General features: G+C 40.6%; 13 protein-coding genes across 13 annotated transcripts; 10 read left to right on the forward strand and 3 right to left on the reverse strand.

Moving 5' to 3' along the window:
- Positions 1-34: 34 nt before the first annotated feature.
- NEHOM01_1860 (KRAB domain-containing zinc finger protein) lies at positions 35-1,279 on the reverse strand (the record flags this gene model as incomplete). Its single annotated transcript, XM_051490738.1, has 1 exon — positions 35-1,279. The coding sequence occupies one exon, from the start codon at positions 1,277-1,279 to the stop codon at positions 35-37; it is 1,245 nt and encodes a 414-aa protein (XP_051346698.1).
- Positions 1,280-1,294: 15 nt separating this feature from the next.
- Positions 1,295-3,352, forward strand: NEHOM01_1861 (cleavage and polyadenylation specificity factor subunit 3; the record flags this gene model as incomplete). Its single annotated transcript, XM_051490739.1, has 1 exon — positions 1,295-3,352. The coding sequence occupies one exon, from the start codon at positions 1,295-1,297 to the stop codon at positions 3,350-3,352; it is 2,058 nt and encodes a 685-aa protein (XP_051346699.1).
- A 748-nt stretch (positions 3,353-4,100) lies between these two features.
- NEHOM01_1862 (uncharacterized protein) lies at positions 4,101-5,477 on the forward strand (the record flags this gene model as incomplete). Its single annotated transcript, XM_051490740.1, has 1 exon — positions 4,101-5,477. The coding sequence occupies one exon, from the start codon at positions 4,101-4,103 to the stop codon at positions 5,475-5,477; it is 1,377 nt and encodes a 458-aa protein (XP_051346700.1).
- A 330-nt stretch (positions 5,478-5,807) lies between these two features.
- NEHOM01_1863 (uncharacterized protein) lies at positions 5,808-6,230 on the reverse strand (the record flags this gene model as incomplete). The annotated part of the gene is made up of 1 exon (XM_051490741.1): positions 5,808-6,230. One exon carries the CDS (start codon positions 6,228-6,230, stop codon positions 5,808-5,810), a length of 423 nt encoding a protein of 140 aa, XP_051346701.1.
- Positions 6,231-6,407: 177 nt separating this feature from the next.
- NEHOM01_1864 (UDP-N-acetylglucosamine/UDP-N-acetylgalactosamine diphosphorylase) lies at positions 6,408-7,451 on the forward strand (the record flags this gene model as incomplete). The annotated part of the gene is made up of 1 exon (XM_051490742.1): positions 6,408-7,451. One exon carries the CDS (start codon positions 6,408-6,410, stop codon positions 7,449-7,451), a length of 1,044 nt encoding a protein of 347 aa, XP_051346702.1.
- Positions 7,452-7,805: 354 nt separating this feature from the next.
- On the forward strand, positions 7,806-7,958 carry NEHOM01_1850 (uncharacterized protein; the record flags this gene model as incomplete). The annotated part of the gene is made up of 1 exon (XM_051490728.1): positions 7,806-7,958. The coding sequence occupies one exon, from the start codon at positions 7,806-7,808 to the stop codon at positions 7,956-7,958; it is 153 nt and encodes a 50-aa protein (XP_051346688.1).
- A 233-nt stretch (positions 7,959-8,191) lies between these two features.
- On the reverse strand, positions 8,192-10,150 carry NEHOM01_1865 (uncharacterized protein; the record flags this gene model as incomplete). Its single annotated transcript, XM_051490743.1, has 1 exon — positions 8,192-10,150. One exon carries the CDS (start codon positions 10,148-10,150, stop codon positions 8,192-8,194), a length of 1,959 nt encoding a protein of 652 aa, XP_051346703.1.
- A 570-nt stretch (positions 10,151-10,720) lies between these two features.
- NEHOM01_1866 (ribosome production factor 1) lies at positions 10,721-11,341 on the forward strand (the record flags this gene model as incomplete). Its single annotated transcript, XM_051490744.1, has 1 exon — positions 10,721-11,341. The coding sequence occupies one exon, from the start codon at positions 10,721-10,723 to the stop codon at positions 11,339-11,341; it is 621 nt and encodes a 206-aa protein (XP_051346704.1).
- Positions 11,342-11,538: 197 nt separating this feature from the next.
- On the forward strand, positions 11,539-12,057 carry NEHOM01_1867 (uncharacterized protein; the record flags this gene model as incomplete). Its single annotated transcript, XM_051490745.1, has 1 exon — positions 11,539-12,057. One exon carries the CDS (start codon positions 11,539-11,541, stop codon positions 12,055-12,057), a length of 519 nt encoding a protein of 172 aa, XP_051346705.1.
- Positions 12,058-13,792: 1,735 nt separating this feature from the next.
- NEHOM01_1868 (uncharacterized protein) lies at positions 13,793-14,632 on the forward strand (the record flags this gene model as incomplete). Its single annotated transcript, XM_051490746.1, has 1 exon — positions 13,793-14,632. One exon carries the CDS (start codon positions 13,793-13,795, stop codon positions 14,630-14,632), a length of 840 nt encoding a protein of 279 aa, XP_051346706.1.
- Positions 14,633-14,967: 335 nt separating this feature from the next.
- On the forward strand, positions 14,968-16,845 carry NEHOM01_1869 (uncharacterized protein; the record flags this gene model as incomplete). Its single annotated transcript, XM_051490747.1, has 1 exon — positions 14,968-16,845. The coding sequence occupies one exon, from the start codon at positions 14,968-14,970 to the stop codon at positions 16,843-16,845; it is 1,878 nt and encodes a 625-aa protein (XP_051346707.1).
- An 807-nt stretch (positions 16,846-17,652) lies between these two features.
- NEHOM01_1870 (uncharacterized protein) lies at positions 17,653-19,734 on the forward strand (the record flags this gene model as incomplete). Its single annotated transcript, XM_051490748.1, has 1 exon — positions 17,653-19,734. One exon carries the CDS (start codon positions 17,653-17,655, stop codon positions 19,732-19,734), a length of 2,082 nt encoding a protein of 693 aa, XP_051346708.1.
- Positions 19,735-20,700: 966 nt separating this feature from the next.
- NEHOM01_1871 (uncharacterized protein) lies at positions 20,701-21,024 on the forward strand (the record flags this gene model as incomplete). The annotated part of the gene is made up of 1 exon (XM_051490749.1): positions 20,701-21,024. The coding sequence occupies one exon, from the start codon at positions 20,701-20,703 to the stop codon at positions 21,022-21,024; it is 324 nt and encodes a 107-aa protein (XP_051346709.1).
- Positions 21,025-21,059: the final 35 nt, after the last annotated feature.

The raw sequence follows: 21,059 nt of genomic DNA on the forward strand, positions 1-21,059 counted from the left end.
TAAACCCAATTCCTAACCCAAAAAGTAAGCATAGCTAATCCTTTTTATTCCCGGGACAATAGTCCTTATGCAGATTCTGAATATGCCGTCTCAAAGTGGCCGGATACGAGAACTTATTATGGCAAACCGGACATGTATACTTATTCCGGCCATGTGCGCCTTCTTCATGGGCCCGGAGGTTCTTTTTCAGCTTAAAGTACTTCCCACACGTAGAGCACTGATTATAAGGAGGTTGGATTGAGGAAGTAGGTGGAGAGGCATTTGTATGATTTAGGGTTAGTATTGGGTTTGGAGTAGTTATATGATTGGTTGCAGTGGTATTTGTACTGTCCAATTCTTCAGTTTTGGTTGGTTTAGGTTGAGTTGGTTTAAGTTGAGTTAGTTTAGATTGAGTTAGTTTAGGTTGAGTTGGTTTAAGTTGGGTTGGTTTATATATCTTAGCGGTCTTTATTTTGTCCTCCCCATTGTCTATCTTATCCTTACTAACTTCACCCTTACTAACTTCATCAATACCAACTTCACCCTTACTAACCTCACCCATATCAATACTACCATTTCTAACACCCATACTAACTTCACGCACGTTATTACTACTTAATTTCTTACACTGGCTAGATTTGGCCGTCTTACTCACACTATTCGGATCGGTATGCTGTCTAATATGACGAATGTACCACTCCGCTCGAACAAAGCGTTTATGACAAAAATGGCAGACAAACACTCGTCCACAGACATCAGAGTGTTTCTTCAAAGAATCTCGAGTTGCAAGTTCACGACCGCACAACTCACATTTGTATTTCTTAGCCGTATGAATCGCTACTTCATGTATATGTAAATGCGACTTCTTATAATAAGCCTTATTACAACGACTGCACTTAAAAGGGCGTACGCCAGTATGAGTATTCTCATGCAACTCCAACAAAGAAGGCTTCGAATAACTCTTCAAGCATCCCGCATAAGCACAGACAAAAGACCTATTTAAACCATCACTACCTTGATCATCACTATCTACCCTATTCTTACCTAACTTTCCACTACCACTACCATTACCACTACCACTACCACTACCATTACCTTTACTATTACCTTTACCTTTACTATCAACACTATTAACACTATCAGCACTATCAACACCATCAACACCATCAACACCACCTTTACTATACATACCACCAGCCAAGCCAGTATCAGAACAGCCAGAATCACTTACGTCATCGAACCCAATACTAACCTCCTCATTAGTACTACTACTCAGCTCACTACTCAGCTCTTCTAGCATCTTTTTTTAAAGCGCATGGAGAACTCTCTCTACCAGACTGCAGCGCGTATCTTACCTCTGGGTGCCGGTAATGAAGTTGGCCGATCTTGTGTTGTTGTGCGATTTAGAGGGTCAACAGTGATGTTTGATTGCGGAGTGCATCCTGCTCATGGAGGCCTTTCTTCTTTACCTTTCTTTGATCTTATCGATCCAGCTGAGATAGATGCTGTTCTAGTAACTCATTTTCACTTGGACCATGCTGGGGCTTTACCCTACTTTACTGAACGTACGTCCTTTACAGGCAAAGTTTACATGACCCATCCAACTAGAGCTATCTTTAGATGGCTTTTGAATGACTATGTTCGTGTTTCAAATGCTTCATCTAAAAATGATCTGTTCTCTGAGAAAGAGTTAGCCCAATGCTACGATAGAATTATTCCGGTAGATTACGGCCAGGAAATACGTCTTTCTTCTTCACTTACCTTTATTGCTTACAATGCTGGCCATGTTTTAGGCGCAGCTATGTTTTTAGTACGTACTGATGATTTATCACTACTGTATACTGGTGATTACTCCCGGGAGGAAGACAGACACTTAAAGGCCGCGCAAGTACCACCCAGTCGAGTAGATGTAATTGTAGCTGAGTCAACTTATGGTGTGCAGTGCCACCAGAGCAAAGAAGAGCGTGAATCACGCTTTACAGCCGGTGTAGCTGAGATTGTCAAACGAGGCGGCAAGTGTCTCTTACCCGTCTTTGCCTTAGGACGAGCACAAGAGTTACTGCTTATTCTAGATGAGTTCTGGGAAAGCAGACGGGACTTACAAGGCGTGCCTATCTTTTATGCTTCAGCTTTAGCCAAACGGTGTATGGCTGTGTACCAGACTTACATTAACATGATGAACGATAAGATTCAAGGCATGGCTGAAATTAGTAATCCTTTTCACTTTAAGTACGTACAAAGTATCCGTAATGTAGAGGCCTATGAAGATAGAGGGCCTTGTGTAGTAATGGCTTCACCAGGAATGTTGCAACATGGACTTTCACGTGACCTTTTTGAGCTTTGGTGTGGTGATAAGCGTAATGGCTGTATTATTGCGGGATACTGTGTAGAGGGCACTTTAGCCAAAGAACTTCTTTGTGAGCCGGAAGAGGTACTCTCTTTGAAAGGACATCGAATTGCCGTACGGTCTTCCGTAGATTATGTTTCCTTTTCCGCGCACGTGGACTTCATGCAGAATGCTGAGTTTATTGAAGGGTGCAAAGCCCCGGAGGTTGTACTGGTACATGGGGAGAGTTCAGAAATGGCACGTTTAAAGAGTGCTTTGGTCCATCGGGCAGAGATGCGGGCAGCCGATATGTCAGTGCATACTCCACGGAATGGCGAGTGGGTGGAAATAAGAGGATCTGGAGAAGTTGCCGCTCGACTTCTAGGTGAAACACCCCAGGAAGAACTATCAGGGTTTGTGCATGTATCTGAAGATGGCCAAGTACGAGTCGTGGCTCGTGATGGTTTAGCCGAACTAGGCCTATCAGAAATGCGCGTTCAAGAACGAGTGACCGTACGTGGTGTCCTTTTTTCGGCCTTTGTAGCTCGAGCAGCTGCTGTATTACCAGGCGTACCCCGCACAGAAGGCAAAGGCACACTTAGTTTTGCCGGTGTAACTGTAGCTGAAGGAAGTGCCGGAGTATCGGTTCAGTGGGAGAGTAGTTTTGAAAGAGACATTCTGGCCAACTGTTTAATCAAAGCGGCCAGTGATGCCGCCCAAGCCCGACCCCTAACAGTGGAAGCCCCAAAAAGACCCGCTCAAACAGCCGAGCCACTAGAAACACCCGATGCAAGTGAACCAACCGCCCCAGCCAAGGCAGATACACCCCGTGTGCCTAAACACTGTCTTGAAAGTGTAGCCCAAATTCTAGCTAACTATTACCAAACTGTCTATGAGAATGGCAAACTACAAATTACTGAAGGCAATAAGCATATAGTTCTTTCATCAACCGGCATTGAGGGCGACGCCGATTTAGCCCAGCACGTCCAGGATGTCTTTGACTCTGTTGCCTGGGCCGTTCGTGATGAGGTCGAAGTCCAACCTTAACCCTACCGCCATAAGTTATTAGGATTGAGTTGAGTTAAGTTGAGTTAGTATTGAGTTGAGTTGAGTTGAGTTGAGTTGAGTTAAGTTAGTATTTAGTTGGTATTGAGTTAGTATTGAGTTGGAATAAAGTAGATTAGATTGGACTATACCAAGATAAGACAGCCCAAACAAACATAGACCGGTCTAATTCAACATATGCAAACATAGACCAGTCTAACTCAACATATGTTAAAATCAATCCAATTCAGCACTTGCAATAAACATAGTATCATATCGCCATCAACTAGGTATTCAATTAAGTAAAGTAAAGTTAAGTTAAGTAATCAATTAAGTTAAGTAAAGTAAAGTTAAGTTAAGTAATCAATTAAGTTAAGTCAAGTCAAGTCAAGTTAAGTTAAGTCAAGTTAAGTTAAGTAAAGTCAAGTAAAGTAAAGTTAAGTATTGGGTTAAGTTAAGTTAAGTTAAGTAAAGCTAAGTTAAGTTAAGTAATCAATTAAGTAAAGCTAAGTTAAGTAATCAATTAGGTCTTTAACTAATCCAATCTAATCCAATGCCAACTCAACTCAATACAATCCAAACCAAACCAAAACTCAATCTAAACTCAAACTCAATCCCAACCCAATCCCAACTCAACCCAACTCAACTCAACCCAATCTAAACTAAACACAAACTCAAACTCAATAATATTTCATTGTTATTTCCTTTTTAGGAATAATTAGCGATACGGACTATAAAATACTTTTTTAATATGGGCATTGTTATGGTCTACAAGAGGATTAACTCGGTGCTTTATCTCACCCCTAAGCTAATGTATATTGTGGTGAACTTAGAATACTTTCTATTTTATAGCTTTCGGCACTTGTTTCTTGAAAGTCGCAAAATTGGATCTACGATGATCACCTTTACTTTTATGGCTATGCAGTTTGTAACGTTCTTTAGTAATATGGGAGTGGCTTATTTTGCCGATTCGATTCAAAAGCCAAAATTAGTGTTGATCGGATGTCTTCTTCTTTCAGCCTTAACCTTTCAGCTTTTGTTTTTGCCTTTGTCTAACTTGTTTTGTTGTTTCTTCTTCATTCTCTACTCAACGTTCATTCTATGTACAGTCCCTTTATTGGATCGAATTGTACTTGAGTACCTTCAAAAAGTCATGAATGCCCCTTCATCTATCTATGGCCGACAACGTGTTTTTGGTACTTTTACTTACCTTATCACTAATTACATCACGGAAATGCTAGTCTTTGAAGGAAATGAGAAGAGATTCAATCGACTGCAAATTCCTTATCTTCTTTATGCGGCTTTGGCGGCTGGTACTGTTTTTGTTCTGGCTCCTCGTGATCGAGTGGTATCTAGAGAGTCCCAACGTCGTGATCGGCCGCAGTTGTCTAAAGTCCTTAAGAATAAGGCATACTTGTTCTTCTTGCTGATTATTCTGATGAACGGAATTACACGAGGAGTACTAACTGTTTACTTGAGTTCGTACTATAAAACCATCTTGAACTTTAATGAACTCACTCCGCCTAAGTCAGTACCTGGCCCTTTGCGCTGGATAGCTCAGACTCTTGTATATAAGAACCCTGTATCAACTTGTAATACTTTTGGGGTTATTTTGGAAATTGGTATCTTCTTTGCGTCGAAGACGCTTTTGCAATGGTTTGGTCTTTATTGGGCCTTCCTTATTTCACAAGTCGCTCAAGGCTTGCGTTTCTTTTGTTATACTAAGATTGCCCCAACCGATCCTTATCGGTTTGAAAAAGCCTGTGCGATTGAAATGTTGAAAGGAGTTAATTTTGGGTTGACACACTTATCTGGGGTACAGTTAGCTGTACTTCTAGTTCCTAGTAACCTTAAGTCAACCAGTCAAATGATTTATGCTGGTACTTTTGTCTGTTTTGGAGGGATGTTGGGAGCTTTCTTAGGATTCTTCTATAAGATAGAGTCGATTGATGGAGCTGTTTCAATGTTCTGGGCTGGCACAGTCCTTTCTATGCTAGCAGTAGCCCTGATCATTATCAAGTACGGTTGTATTGATAAGAAATTATGGGGATCAGCCGCTCGCGAAATTCCAGAGCAAATGCCTTCTTCAGAACCATCACGAGCCACTCTCCAATCAGAAGTCAAATAATTCGGCAGTCAAACACCATCCCAATCCCACCTCAATACCAACACCACCCCAAACTGTCAATGTTTATCATCTAACAAACAAATCAAAACCAATACAAACACAAGACCAATACAATACAATCTAATCCAAACAAAACACAAACAAAACAAATCATCTACTAAATCATATCTACATAGTATTTCATTACTTGTCACATTATACCACTTCATACCTACATAATACATCATTACATCACATTACATCACATTACACCACTCCACTCCACTCCACACTAACTCACTAGATTGTTTTGATTTATTTAGATGGACAGTTTGCAGGGCAATTATATACTTATCGGCCCTGCTTCTTATGCCCGGCAATAGCGCGTTGGTAGACTCGATCTAAATTGAGCTCCATCGCTATCTCTTGCTGAATAGCAGTGGCAGGCATGCCAATGGCATAGTTAAGCACTAACAGAATACGACGTTCAAGATCATTAAGACGTAGCAACTGACAAGGTTCAGCTTGCACTAAGTTCTTCTCTGCAGTGTCTCGCCAGTACTTGCGACTGAGAATACAACAGACTCGAAAGAGTTCAACTGTATCTTCAGCCAGCATGGATCTGTCCTGTAGGAGATGGCGAATACAAAGCCGTGCATTAGTCACTTCCAGTAGCGAGTAGCGATAGAGCGAGGTTACTCGTCCAAGAATCTCGCGAATACTTGCACCTTGTTTCTGGCAACTGTGTATCTCAAAGAGAGCACTATGTATCATAAGATTCTTTGCCGATACACTTCCTCCGTGGCTCATAACTCTAGTCAATCACCTATACATATACAAAGAGAGGAATGAGATATTTCTCAAATAGGAAAATGGATTCCTTTATTACCAAATAGAGTAACCCATTACGGACTAGATGTTTCTTGTTTGCATTATATAACAAATAAACACATGCTTTTGATGGGTAGCGTATTACATGACAGTGCAGTAGAGGACAGACAAAAAGCCCAATTAATTGGCGAAGCATCTAAGGCCCAGGGCGAACTTTGTGTTTTAACTCTGGCTGGCGGGGCTGGTTCTAGACTTGGTTTTGATGGTCCAAAAGGTGCTTTTGAAATTGTAGCGAAAGGAAGGAAGGCTTCTCTCTTCCAAAGACAGAAAGAAAAGGTAGGGGGAATGCCTTGGCTTATCATGGTCTCGCCTAGTACTCGTGCAGCTACTATAGCTCATTTTCAAGACCGAGTTCTGAGTGGTTCAGAAACAGTCTTTCTTATTGAGCAGGAAGAGGCGGAAGCACTTACACTGGACGGACAGGTTCTGAAAGGACTGGATGGCAAGCCTGTTCTGGCTGCTAATGGGAATGGCTCAGTCTTTGTAACACTGCAGAAGAAAGGATATACTGTTCTTTCGGCGAGTGAAGTGCGCTCTGAATCTGAGTGTATCTTAAAGGTCTTGGAACGCGCTGGCATTATCTACATGAACATTATTTCCATTGATAATGTCTTAGTTCGGATTGGGGATCCAATTATGCTTGGTTGGATGGCTAGTGAGCACCTTCAGGTAGTATCAGCCGCCGTGCCTATTCCAGCTGGGGCTAGTATGGGTGTCTTCATGCCGAGTCAAGATGCCCAAGGCCAGGAAAGCGTCAAAATATGCGAATATACCGACCAACCACAAGGCGAAGTTCTTAAAGGATCGAATGGAGCTCCATTAGGCAACATTGCCAACCATATCGTTCGGATTGACTATCTCAAAAGTATTGATAGTTCCTATCTTCCCTACCACCAGGCCCACAAGAAAATTCCCTGTGCCGACAATCCCAACCCGACCGAGCCCAATGCCATTAAGCAAGAGCTCTTTATCTTTGACGGCTTCAACTTAGCCAGCAAGCATGGAGTTGTCGAGTACACCGAACCGGTCTATCAAGGACTCAAAAACAAGGAGGGCCCGGCCGACAGCATTGCCACTTGCACCGAAGCACTCAACAACCAATAAATAGATTAGGTTTAAGATAGTTTTTAATTAAGTTAGCGTTCTTATTGGGGTGAGTTATGTTTAGTATTGAGTTGGGTTGGGTTGGGTTGAGTTGAGTTGAATTTAGTATCTAATTGAATTGTGGTGTAAGTGCGGAGTCGAATGAATATGGCAATGTCATTCACTAATTAAGTAGTGATTAGACAGTATTTGGGTTAATGTATAGTTGGGTTAACACGAACCCAATACAATATACAGCTATATCACATCACACCACACCACATCACCCAACTCAACCCAATACTAACTCAACCCAACCCAATACTAAACATAACTTAACCAAATATAACAGCTACAGGTGGCTTTTCTCTTTTTATGAACATTAGTAATAACTTGAAACAACTTCGGTTCATGAAGAAGCCAGTTGCCCAAGAGAAGAAAGAAAGAGAAACTCTTGGGACTTGGTTACTTCAGGAAAGAGCTGCGAACGCTAAAAAGAACCCTCACAAGAAAGAGTGCAATAGATAGGCCAAAACGTGTTCATAATAACCAATAAATCATTTACGATACATTCAAATTCCAATTACACAAATAGTAATACCATCTTATTACCATCTTATTACTATACTAAACTAAACTCAACTTAATACCAAACTAAACTCAACTCAATACCAACTTAATACAATTAAACCAATTTCTGAATCTTTATTAACTAGTGTCTTACTTACTAACACCCATTTACTGTCAATTCAAAACATTGCTTACGCGGTTGTACCAACCCATTCCCAAGCCCTCTCTAATTTAGTATCACGTGATATATAGGTTTCTCTAATATTGCTATCTAAGATCATTTGTTTACACAAAGCCCGCCATTCTGAGTTAGATAAGGTGGCATATTCCTCTCTAAGCTCTTTAATGGTCGAAATTGGAAGTAAATGCTTACTCTTCTTGCTAATGTGTTTCTTTAGGTAGGCAGTGTACTCTTCTATTCTTCTCCTACGCACAAACCTCTTGTGTAACACACACAGAAGTGCAAATAGACCTATCGCACCAACAAAGAGAATGATGCAAGTAATCTTGATGATCTTCAAACCGAACTTGGTATAGTACCAAACCCTACTCCCTAAAGACGCGGGTTTAATGGATTTGGCGGTCTGCCTGCTTTTTGCTTGATTAGTGGAGATAGGCTTATTCAGAATAGCATTGGTTTTCTCTGCCTGGTCAGCGGCGGCTTTCTGTTCAGTAATAGCCTTTTGTTGCTTCAGTTCCTCAGCTCGTTTGGCCTCGGCAAGGCGTTTAGACGCTTCGAGTGCTTTCTCTTCGGCCGCTTTCTTTGCTTCCGCCAACTCTGCTGCCCTCCTTTCAGCAGTTTTGGCTTCCGCTTCTCGTTTCTCTTCAGCCAGAGCGGCAGCTTTCTCTTCTGCAATCTTCTCCTCTTCAGCCAGCTTTGCTGCCTTTTCCTTGGCCAACATAACTGCTTTCTCCTCTGCAATTCGCTTCTCTTCGGCCAGCTTAGCCTCCTTAACTGCTTTCTCCTCTGCAATCCGCCTCTCTTCTGCAAGTCGCTTAGCTTCAGCAATCCGTTTCTCCTCAGCCAATCGCTTTTCCTCTGCAATCCGTTTCTCTTCTGCCAATCGCTTTTCCTCAGCCACACGTTTCTCTTCAGCAAGTTGTTTCTCTTCAGCTAATCTCTTCTCTTCCGCAAGTCGCTTCTCTTCTGCCACACGCTTCTCTTCAGCAACGCGTTTCTCTTCCGCAAGTCGCCTCTCTTCAGCAAGTCGTTTCTCCTCGGCCACGCGTTTCTCTTCTTCTAATCGCTTCTGTTCTACTAATCTCTTCTCTTCAGCAATCCGCTTCTGTTCAGCCACACGTCTCTGCTCATCCAATCGCTTCTGTTCAGCCACACGTTGCTTTTCCTCTGCCATTCGCTTGATTTCTACTGCTCGTTTGCGTCTTTGTTCATGACCTGTCGCTATCTTGCTTTTTAATGCACTCCACCAACCGATCTGAGATAAACTCTCTTGGTTTTTGACGGCCACACGATAGTGACTATGCAGAACCAACCCCAGGATAATGGCAAACGACATTGCAATGTAGATTCCCCTTCCATACTTAAGCATAAAGGACATAGCTCTTTCCCTACTGGAACAAAGATTTTCTGCCTTTTCTAGTACCTCATCTTGTCTGTTTGTTGTGGTTTCTTGATTTGAGTTTGATTCAGAATTCTTGATGCTTGTATCAGTTTTAGTGGACTTAGAGGTAGTCTTTTTAAGAGTTGGTGATCGAACTATATGAACGGCAGGCCGAATGGCCTTACTACTTGTATTGCCTTTACTCTTCACTGGCGCAGTAACAACTTCAGGTTGAGATTCTTCAACTGACTGGGACTCTTCAGTTGGTTGTGATTTCTCAACTTCTCTTTTAGTTCGTTTCTGCGACTGATTAGCTGGCAACTTGCGTTTACTAACTAATGGCGCATTGGCAGAAAGCTTAGGGGCCCTCTTTCTCTTAGGAGCAGCTTGTAAAATAGGACTAATAGTTTCGGACTCACTCTCAATTTGCTTTTTATGTCGTTGGCACAATCGCACTAAAGTATCTTTCTTAGCTGATTTATCAGGTATTGTGACTCCAGCCGCTTCAAGAATCGCAACTAACTGTGTTTTGTTAAGGGACTTAAACGATAGGCCTTTTGCCTTCTCCTTTCCTCTGTTTTGCGCCATAGTAAACAATAGTAAAACAGAATATATGCTAGGGCCCTTCTAGTGTATGTCCTAGCTATACCCTATTTAGGTAGTATTAAGGTTTAGGTTGAGTTAGTTTTGGATTAATATTATGTTAGTATTATGATAGTATTAAGTTAGATTAGTAAATTAGCACTAGAGAAGTCACTACATCTACCCGCCAAAATGATTCTAATCACATTACTAGCCAAAAAAGAACCAGCACTTCAAACACCCCATTCTATTCCATACCATTCTATTCCATTACATTCCATACCAACCCAATCCCAACTTAATGACTATTTAATGTATACTTTTCAATAACACATACATGTAATAGTATAACCATCTAGTGCTGACTTAGTGTAATAATTTAGTGATATGACATCCTAATCCAATTTGGTAACCAGAATCATAATAAAGCTTTATTCATCTTACTTCTAATTCAATTCAATCCAATACTAAACACCAACCAAACCCACCACAAACCACCACAATCCAAACACCAACCCAATATAACACTATCTTACTTAACCAAATACGTTTATTGTGATAGAGAATTTGCGGTCTATGAAAATTCTGCTTACTTCGAGTAATAGTAAGTTAACGGCTGAGACTAAAGAACTTCTTTTAGACCTAGAAGGACTCTTCCCAGGGGCTGAACCAGTTGCCCGAAAAGGCCGGTCTTTTAAGGTCTTCTTAGCTGAAGAAGTTGGTGATGAAGAAGCACTGATTATTCGATTGGATCAAGAAGATATCTCTCGAAGACGACTTTTAATGATCCGTAAAGATAAGAATGGAGATATTACAACCAGTTCCTACTCAATTGTTTCCTTTGTTTTGTGCCGACGATTGAATGGGGCAGTTGATTCAGGACATATGCCTGAACTAGTCTTCTCTAACTTTGATGAGAGTGAGAATGATCAACGAACAGTTTCAGACATTGAACATGCCTTTTCTGAAGAATCACCTGATTTTGAAGGAAGACAAGTCGTTTCCTTCACTAAGAAACGAGGGTTTATTCTTTGTCGCAAGCACCGATACATAATTAGAGTTGCCGAAGCAGATGAAGAGAACAAAACAGTCCGTTTGGAAGAAATAGGCCCAAGACTTTCGCTTAAACTCCAGGCCGTTGATGTCAATGAGAATTACATCTTCCGCCACACCAAGAACGTCAAAATAAAGGACTAATCACTCCACCCAACTCCACCCCATACCAACCCAATACCAACTCAACTCCACCCCATACTAACCTCTTAATTAAGTCGGTCTTACTTAGAGTTACTCCATATCTTGATTATTAGACCGGTCTAGAAGGGATATTTTGATTGGATAGATAAGAATAGTGATCAAGATATAAGTATAAATAGATAAGGGATTTGGTTGCTATGAAAAAACTGCTCTTGATTTTGACACTCGGTCTTTGCCTTTCTTTAGTCAGTTGTGCCACCATAATAGACCCAAATGATTCAAACGAATCTGAAGAAAAGAAACCTAACATCATCATGCGTATATTTACGGCTATCATTAACTTCTTCAAAAACTTATGGCCTTCTTCTTCCTCTAATACGGATGCTGATTCAGCTAATCCTTCCGAAGCCAACAATTCGGCCAACACTGCGATTATCCTTGGTACTTCACCATCGGCCCAATCCAAAGATGCACCTAAACACTCGCCCAAGGATTCACACAAAGATGCACCTAAACACTCGCCCAAGGATTCACACAAAGATGCACCTAAACACTCGCCCAAGGATTCACACAAAGATGCACCTAAATCCTCTCCAAACCCCCATAAAGACACCGATCTTGATGACCATGATAAGTCCAGCAGTTCCGATAAGTCCGCTACTCCAGCCAAGCCAGCCAATCCTTCCCCCAAAGAATCCAAGCCAAAGAAAGAATAGATCTTCCCAGCACCAGTTCAATACTAATTCAAGCCAAGTCTCGTTTATTTTTGTGCCTTCCACTGCAATACATCTCAATACAATCTCAACTCAACACAACTCACCCAAACCAAATCTTAACCAAACCCTATCTTAACCTATCTAATTTGTAACAATAAACAGTCTGGCTTATGTTCTAACAAGATAAAACACTGCCTAATTCTCTAACTCAGCATTAATCATTTTCCAACTAAACCAACTCGCCCCATTTCCTTATTGGGCAACTAACCAGCCTATCAAAACTTAGAACTATAAAGAGTTTCTCTCCATAGGAGTAACATGCTCATTAACTCTAGAACTGCTAAAAAATGGATTGCCCCCACGCTAATCATTCTTCTCGGTATTGCTACATTCACTCAAGCCCAAGCACCACCAAACAAGCCCTCGGAACTCTTCCGCCGCCGTGTCCGACCGCCTTGCCAGCTATCTATAAAAGGAAACACTCTCAAACTAACCATTCGCTAACCAATTCACCAACCCAATTAGTATGGGGTGAGTTGAGTTGAGTTGGGTTGAGTTGAGTTAGGTTGAGTTGAGTTGGTGATACTTAACTAAATACACGATATATTACATAAACTTTACTTAATCTTATCTTATCTTTTTATAGACATAAATACAACTAAAGACTTTATTCAAATTAGGTTACATAGTTCATATCTAAATTCACTATAAATCACCATAACTTAACATAACTCTGGTATAATCCAATACTAACCTACTACTCCTTCTTTCGTACAAAACCCTTTATTCATTGATTGATATAGTTTTTGTAAGTCCATAGATTGGATAATACTCCTTAACTAATACATACTCTTTAAAGACATTCCTAATTAGAGTAGTGTTATTGTTAGTAGTGGTTGCATTACATACCAACCGAATATTAACTCAAAGTTACTAAAATTTGATTATGACGTCATCTTCACTCATATCGGCATCTTCACATATATCGTCATATGCACTTAATAAAGACAATACTATATGTAGCACTACTTAAGTTAGTATTAGTCACAAGAACTAATCCTAGCCATAAACACTATAGTTGTATCTTCCTAAAGGACATTCCCGGTTTTAGCAAGACGGACAGACAATTACCCAATAAGGAAACTTTCTTGTCTATAAATACCCCTGAAAAGGAATAAACAAGAGATACGAGAGTTTGAACTATAGACCAAAGAAAACAACACTATATTAAGATAATCTAAACTATATCAAAAATCAAAATCAAAATCTAAACTATATCAAAAATCAAAATCAAAGATATTAAAATCAAAAACTAAATCTAATCTATATCAAAAACCAACCCAAATCAAAACAAAACAAAACAAAGATCTTAATACTTAATGTTGTGTGAACCACTATCCCTCACCATAAGGCTATGTGATTGGAGTATTGCACACCTCCTAAAAGCTTCGTGGGTAGCTAGAAGGAGTTTCAGAGGTGTTGAGGAATGCTTAAGAATATGTACGTATAAACGCACTCTATCGCAGCCCAAAAGAACTGCACATTCCTAGGCTAGCAAAATTTTTGACTTAAATACTAACTACTACTATAAATAGCTTTTTTAATTTGACCCCCTGCGGTTAAGCACCGCTTGCTAATGATGAAACTCTTGTGACTGAAGGTGATGACACTTCTTAATTAACTACAACGGTTCCTGAAGCTTTTTTTATTAATTTCTTTGTTGTGTGGTTAGCGTATGGGTATAACGGACTGGATAGAGACAATAAAAGGACCTTTAGTATCTACTTATGAGTATAATAGTGAATTGAGCGCTAGAAGAGGTTCAGTTAGTCTGGGTATAATTAAAGTAGATAATTTAGGGACTTTTGGCGCCTCTTATGAGGAAGGACTTAGTAGTGGTGTAGTGATTAGTAGTGAGTATGAAGGAGTAGTAATTAGAGATAAGGATTTAAAGGAAGTAAGTAAATTTACAGGTTGGCCTAGTTATAAGCACGTGTATTTGGATAATCAAGTCTTTAGTGTAGGTAGTGCAGGCGGGTACCAGTCTATATGCTTGGTGAAGGGAACGAGTGAGCGGCAGGTGATGGTTTGTGGGTCGGGGAAGTGCCAGCATGAAGTATGGAGTGTGCATGTTGAGGGTCCTTTAGTGTATTTAGGATGCGACTTAGGAACAATGGCGATAAAGGACCAGCGGAGTAATGAGTGGGTGCAGCAGATGGAGTTAGGGGCGGGAGTGACTTGGCTGGGTCGGGGAGAGCAGTCGGGAGTAGTAGAAGTAGGGACGTATGATGGGTACTTGGGTTTAGTTAAAGGGACTCAGGAAGTAGATAGGAAGTCTTTAGGTGGGACTGTTTGGCGGGTGTTTCGTCGGGAGTATCAAGGCCGGGTGTTAGTTATTGTCGCTCGGGCTTATGATGGGATAAGTATTTATAGTGGGGATTGGCAGCACTTATATACGGAGAAGACGGATGATTTAGTTTATGCCTTGCGTATAGACTTGCCTATTATTACAGGGTTTACCTACTACTTAGGAACAGAAGTTCGTTTGGATTTAGATAAGATAAACTTAGGTTAAGTTAGGTTGAGTTGAGTTAGATTGAGTTGAGTTAGGTTGAGTTGAGTTAGGTTGAGTTAAGTTAAGTTAGTATTACAAGCAATAAATTCAAATCTTATCTTAATCTTACCTTAATTTACCCAATACTAAACCAAACTAAACCAATACTAAACCAACTCAACCAACCTAACCTAACCTAACCTAGCCTTTATCTTATCTAAATCAATTGATTCCCGATAGTTAGTCTGGCACATATTAAAAACTGCCCTTTACAGCCACATCAGATAGATGGCTGCGGCCTGATAAGGTAAGTGGTGATGGATAAACAGATAAATAAAGAGACTAGAAGGTAGCTTATGTCTATATCTAATACTCTTCAAGTTAACACAATCACAAGAACTTTTACAACACTGTTGGGACTCTTGATTATGGCAGTGACTGCCACTCGATATCCGGATCAGCCAGAGGGCCGTAATGCTCCTTTGGATGACTTTATCACGACAATATTCATGCCTGATCTTGGTGGGAATGCACAGACTTCAGTGCCTAATCCGTCAGCTCATACTCAGAACTATGCTCCTCCTACTGCTAACCAGCCTAGAGCTACAGACGAGCTCATGGCTAGCCTGGCTGCGTCAGCTAAGGCTCTTGTTGACCAGTTGAACTCGACTGGCCAGTCTAACTCAGCAGCACCTACTCGTAATACTCGCGACATCCGTGAACGGCTTATTGCGGATGACTATGTTAAAGCGCTTAATCAAATGCTTTTGAATGGTAATGCGGCCAGATGCAATCAGTGTTGCACCTGTAAAATAGCAAATTCTAGGGGCGTAACGGTCTTCTGTGGAGTCAAAACTGTAGCTGCTATCGAACGCATGCTTGACCATTACTCCTCGCACACTAATCCGAACCGACCTCAGACAATTCCAACCGCTGCTTCGCCTTTGTCTAACCTGGCTAGCCAATTAATAGGCGAACACTGCTCCATTGGTATTAAGAGTGATTTTGTTAAACGGTTTATGTCCCTTGGACCCGAAGATGACGATCTCAAAGTATGTCTCCTGGTGCTGATGGATTTCTTTATTCACGGAATGTGTAACCGGCCTACTTGTTCGTTTTGCTGCAGTCTCTTCTCGCAGGACGGATTTGGCATTTACCGAGCAGCACGCGTCTTCCTATCTCAAATCAAAGACCTGAGCAAAGCTCCTCAGCAGCCTGCTTCCAACAATTTCTTACTCCGGGACATTAACTTCCGCGAACTCAAAACCACTTTAGAGGGATTCTTCTTCTCACTACGATCCTACGGCAATGAAACTGACGACAATAACACCTACCGCACAATTCTCAAGGAAATGGGCTTTGTTCCCGTTATTATTCAAGACGCCAACCAGTACGGCTTCCGTAATCGCAATAATCCCTTTGGGGCTGCGCAGTACTACTATCTACCTTCATTCTACAACGAGATGAACATGGACATCTACAACAGTCCATGGTTCCAGCAAAGTATTCTCCTTGATAACAACTCATTCAATTCCATCCAAAACCTTCTAGCCGTCAACCCACTTAGCACTTCACTTATATCCCAGACCCAACAACCCCAACAAGCCGTACAAATTACTCATACAATCAACACTGCCGCCAACCCTCTAACTACTGCCCATCCCACCCGAGTTTCCAAGCAAACTAACCTCAAACAGCAAGAACATCTCCGCACTATTACCATTCAAGGACTCGTCCGGGCCTACGCCAATCTCGGCCAACAGCTCAACCCACGGTACGCCACCCCCCAGTATACCACTCCACAACAATACAATCTTGCTCCCCAGCCATATAATCTCGCCCCACAACAATACAACCTCGCCCCACAACAGTATATCACCACTCTACCCGCACAATACGCCACTACTACCTTCGCAGCACCCCAACAAGCCACACTTTTCTCCCAGGTCAATCCCGGGCATAATTCGCAGCTACAAAGAAAGGTCAACCTCCTCCCAACACGCAGCACCATGCTTCCACCCCAACCAGCCAACACAATCCTAGCAGCCAATGCCAGTTCTAAAGTCTTCCCAACGCCCAACAACCTTGGCAACACTGCAATTCCTCTGTGCACCATGGCAGGCCTCAACGCCGCCCAACCCGTTGGTATCCCCTTAGTGCCCATTACTTCCCAAACCAACACCCCCGCAATCTATGGCCCCACTACCAACCTCATCACGCAACGGTATGCCTAATCCACCACTAGCCCAATTAAGTTTCTCTCAAGTTAAGTATGATTGAGTTCGTCTCAAGTTAGTCAATCTTAGTCAATAAACCCGGGTTAGCAATGAGTTAGTATTATTGAGGTTAAGATGTAGTGAAGTGAAGTGTGGTTTGGTTTGGTTTAGTTTAGTTTAGTTTGGCTAGTTAGTCATATCACTAACTAGTCATCTTACCATTACGTCTATATCACATACGTCTATATCACATACATCCATATCACAAACACACTAAGCTAAGTTTATTGTTAGATTAGTATTGGTTTAGTTAAGTTGAGTTGAGTTGGTGACAACTAAGTTAGATAGCAACTAAGTTAGATGCCATTTGAATTTGTGCCGTTGGTTTAATTTTCAAACTACTTCTAAATCTAAACCTCTAATTCACCATCAACACCAAATTCAACCAATTTAACTACTACTGAGTTAGTATTTGAGTTCGTATTGAGTTCGTATTGAATTCTTATCAAACAATACCTATCAGATCTTGTATTTGACATTACTTTACACCACTTTACATCACTTTACATCACTTTAGTTAACATTCCATCAGAACCTTCACCAACCACCAAAATACAACCCAAAAACCAACCCAAGACCAACTCAATTCAAATAAAACAAAACATGACTACAAAACATGATATCTTTATTGCAAACTCAATCAAACTCACTACCCACTCAATTCAAACTCACTACCCACCCAATACCAAACCTAACTCAACTCAATCCCATTCAATTTCTACAAGTTTCTATGGTTTATATATACAGTATACTCTTTTTTTTAGCATGAAAGTCCTCTCAATCGATTTAGGAAGTTTTAAGGCCGTTATGGCTTCGTCTGATACTTCTGCCGGTGAAATAGTACTAAATGAACCTGGATCTAGAGACACTAAAATGTCTATTGATTATCGAGGCAAGAAAAGATCGTTTGGTTTAGTCGGTGCTTCTTATCGGAATAGAGAAAAAGTCGCTGAAGAGATACGTAATGAGATAGAGATATACTGCACTGAGTATTTAGCTGGATATCAAAAGAAGAAACATACTCAAAATGTTTCTCATATTTACGGTTTGATATCTTATCTAATCAAAAACTATCTTAAAAAACAAAATTTAACCGCCAAAGATATAGAATTAGAACTAGTCGTACCTAGTGATTATACTGAAGCCCATAAAACCATCCTTACTAAGTTAGTTGGACAACTTGGTACTCCAGTCTCTTGTATATCTGATTCACAAGCTCTTTGTGCTTACTATCTCAGCCGCAGAACTCCAGCCCAGTCTAAGTACATCATTATTGCTGATTTAGGTCATAGTACTACTACTGTTACTTTAGCTCTAATTAGTAGTGAAATTCTACGTATCAGAACTAGAGTTAATCTGGCTTTTGGTGGTCGAGATGTCACTAATGCTTTAGCTACTAAGATCTATAACGAACAACAAAAACAATCTATTTCTGATATCTTTACTTTAGAAGAGTTTAAAACTCGTAATGCTAAACAACTTAACTGGATTAAGAATGCTTTAACTGGTCTTCCTGAGGTTAAGACGCAAATGGATATCTCTAATGATCAAACTATTGAGATAAAGATATCTCGTCAAGATTTAGAACAATTAATAGGTCAGCAGATTGTAGCTCTACGTACTTTACTTAAGGAAGTGTATGCTAAGGCTGAACAAGATATTGATGAACTAGTTGCAACAGCTACAGAAGATAATCCAGTTGAGAGACCAAGTATTGAAGTAGAAGTGACTGGCGGTTCTTCTCGTCTTTTCTTTGTCCCTACTATTGTTGAGGCAGCTACTAGTCTTAAAGCCCAAGTTCAGCTTAATGCTGATGAGTCAGCTGCCTTAGGAGGAGTGTATCGTATGCTTATGGAGTCAGTTCATCATCGCTTTCGGTTTGATCCGGTTATTACTGATATTATAGATGTACCTTATATACTTAAGGTAGAACATGCTTCAGTGGCACCTCGGCAACTGACTATCATTCCGAGTGGTTATGAAATTACCAGGGAACGTAAGGCTAAGCTAGTTAGTGCTAAGTATGACTCTTCAGTTCAAATTATTAGTCCGGCTAAGAAGCTCATTAAGCTTAAGAACGTTTTACCCGATTCAAGTTTAACTATTTCAGTTGGTAATTATCCTATCTATACACTTAGTCCCTTAACTGAATCTCCTGCTGAATCTGAGCCCAAAGTTGATACTAAAGCTAAGGCAACTACTCCTGGGGCTAAGAACGTCTCTTTCCGGGCCTGGATTGAGCCAAGTGGTTTCCTTGGGTTCTCTTCGGCTGATTTAGTAGCTCAACCGGTTATTGATCAGATTGATTTATCGCATACGACTAAGCATGAAGCTAATTTTGTAGCGGCTGAACTAGAAGCAACTGCTGTTGAAGATCGTACTAATTCAGCCCAAGCCCGGTTGTTTGAGAGTTTTAATGCTTTATCAGAGGGTGATTTAGCTCAAATTCCATCGGCTGCCCAACTTACTGAAGAACTTTGGCTGCACAGTCAATCTATACCTACTAACTTAACTACTATCAAAGATATTGAAGCCTGGGAACAGTCCATTGAAGATTCGCTTAAATCTGTAGTTGAACCCGAATGGAATGCTTTAGCTGCAACTTTAGCTGATAAAGTAGCTAAAGACCTTTCCTGGACGGTTAAACCTCCTAAGTATCCTGGTATATTTGCTCTTTATTCGATTGAGTCCACTCTACGCGATACGGCTACACAGGAGATTCAGGCTGAGGAAGCTCGCCAAGAACAACTCCGTCAAGCTGAGGAAGCTCGCAAAGAAGAAGAGATGCGTAAGCAGGAGGAGCAACAACCTCATGAAGCCGAGAATGAGGATAAGGCCGCCCAATAATACTTCAATAAATGCGCAAGCAATCTAATCGGTCACTTTAGTTTATTACAGTAGGAGTTAAGTTAGTATTTGGTTAGTATTAGTATTTGGTTAGTATTAGTATTTGGTTAGTATTTGATGTCTTGTATCTTTATCTCTTTTATTGCTACTCGACTTTATCATTAGTCTAACCATTGAGTTTAACTCGCGTATTACGTCAGCAACTCTTGGCTTATAATCCTTCTGGGGTGGTATTTGGTCAGTATAGTATTACTCAATTACATTCATAACATAACATACTGTTGTGTCCCAAGAGAGAATAAAGACCTCACATCCAATTATACTCAACGAGAGATAAATTGTGTTGGTGTTGTGTTGGTATTATGTTGGTATTATGTTGGTATGCGATTCTGTGCCGTTTCTAGGTCTGGTATATTCTTCTATGCGAATCCTTCATGTATGTCATAGGAAGTCCTTAGAAAGTCCTTTACTAATCTTCGTCGTATATTTATACTCTAATCGAGTTGGTTTAGTTAGTATTAGCTTGTTTAAAGTAGTAAGGAATAAGTATCTACATTATCTGTACTTACTCGTTTAAAAGTAGAGATGATTTGAGAATCTCATTAAGATGTATATGGTGGGTACAAATGCCACATTAACTAAATACCAACTAAACTGAATACTAACTCAACTGAATACTAAACTAAATACAACTTAATCCATTTAATTATCCTAATCCAATCTAACCAAACCCAATACCAAACTCAACACAACGCCAACCCAACTCAACCCAATACCAATCTAAACTCAACTCAACTCAACCCAATACCAATCCAATACCAAACACAACACAACACAACTCAACCCAATACCAATCTAACCAACCCAATCCAATACCAATCTAACCAAACCCAATACCAATCCAATACCAAACTCAACCCAATCTATCCTATTTTTGCTCTTTTTTTACCCCAGCTTTATACTACTATGTCTAAATCCATTCAGTACTTAGCCGACCATTTAGAAGCAGTTTTCGAATTGAAAAAGATAGATAACGATGCAGAACGCCTAAACATACTCTATGCCATAATGGAAAAAGAGTGGCACATGATTGAGTTACGCGATGCTTTAAGAGCTATTCGTGAGAAAGGCGAGAAAGAGTCTTGGGAAAGTGTGAAGAAGGAACTTCTAGAACGTGCCCAAGAGAAAGGAAACGACCGAGAGGAGCGAGACTGGAAGCCCAGATGTTATACCTGCCGAGAAATTGGACATATTTCCAAAGACTGCCGGGCTCCTAGATCTAGATACTAGATTGAAGCGAGTTAAGCCTGTGGTTAGATTGAGTT

This window comes from Nematocida homosporus (genome assembly GCF_024244095.1).
Source record: "Nematocida homosporus strain JUm1504 chromosome Unknown 4459, whole genome shotgun sequence".
In the NCBI taxonomy this organism is placed as follows: domain Eukaryota; kingdom Fungi; phylum Microsporidia; genus Nematocida; species Nematocida homosporus.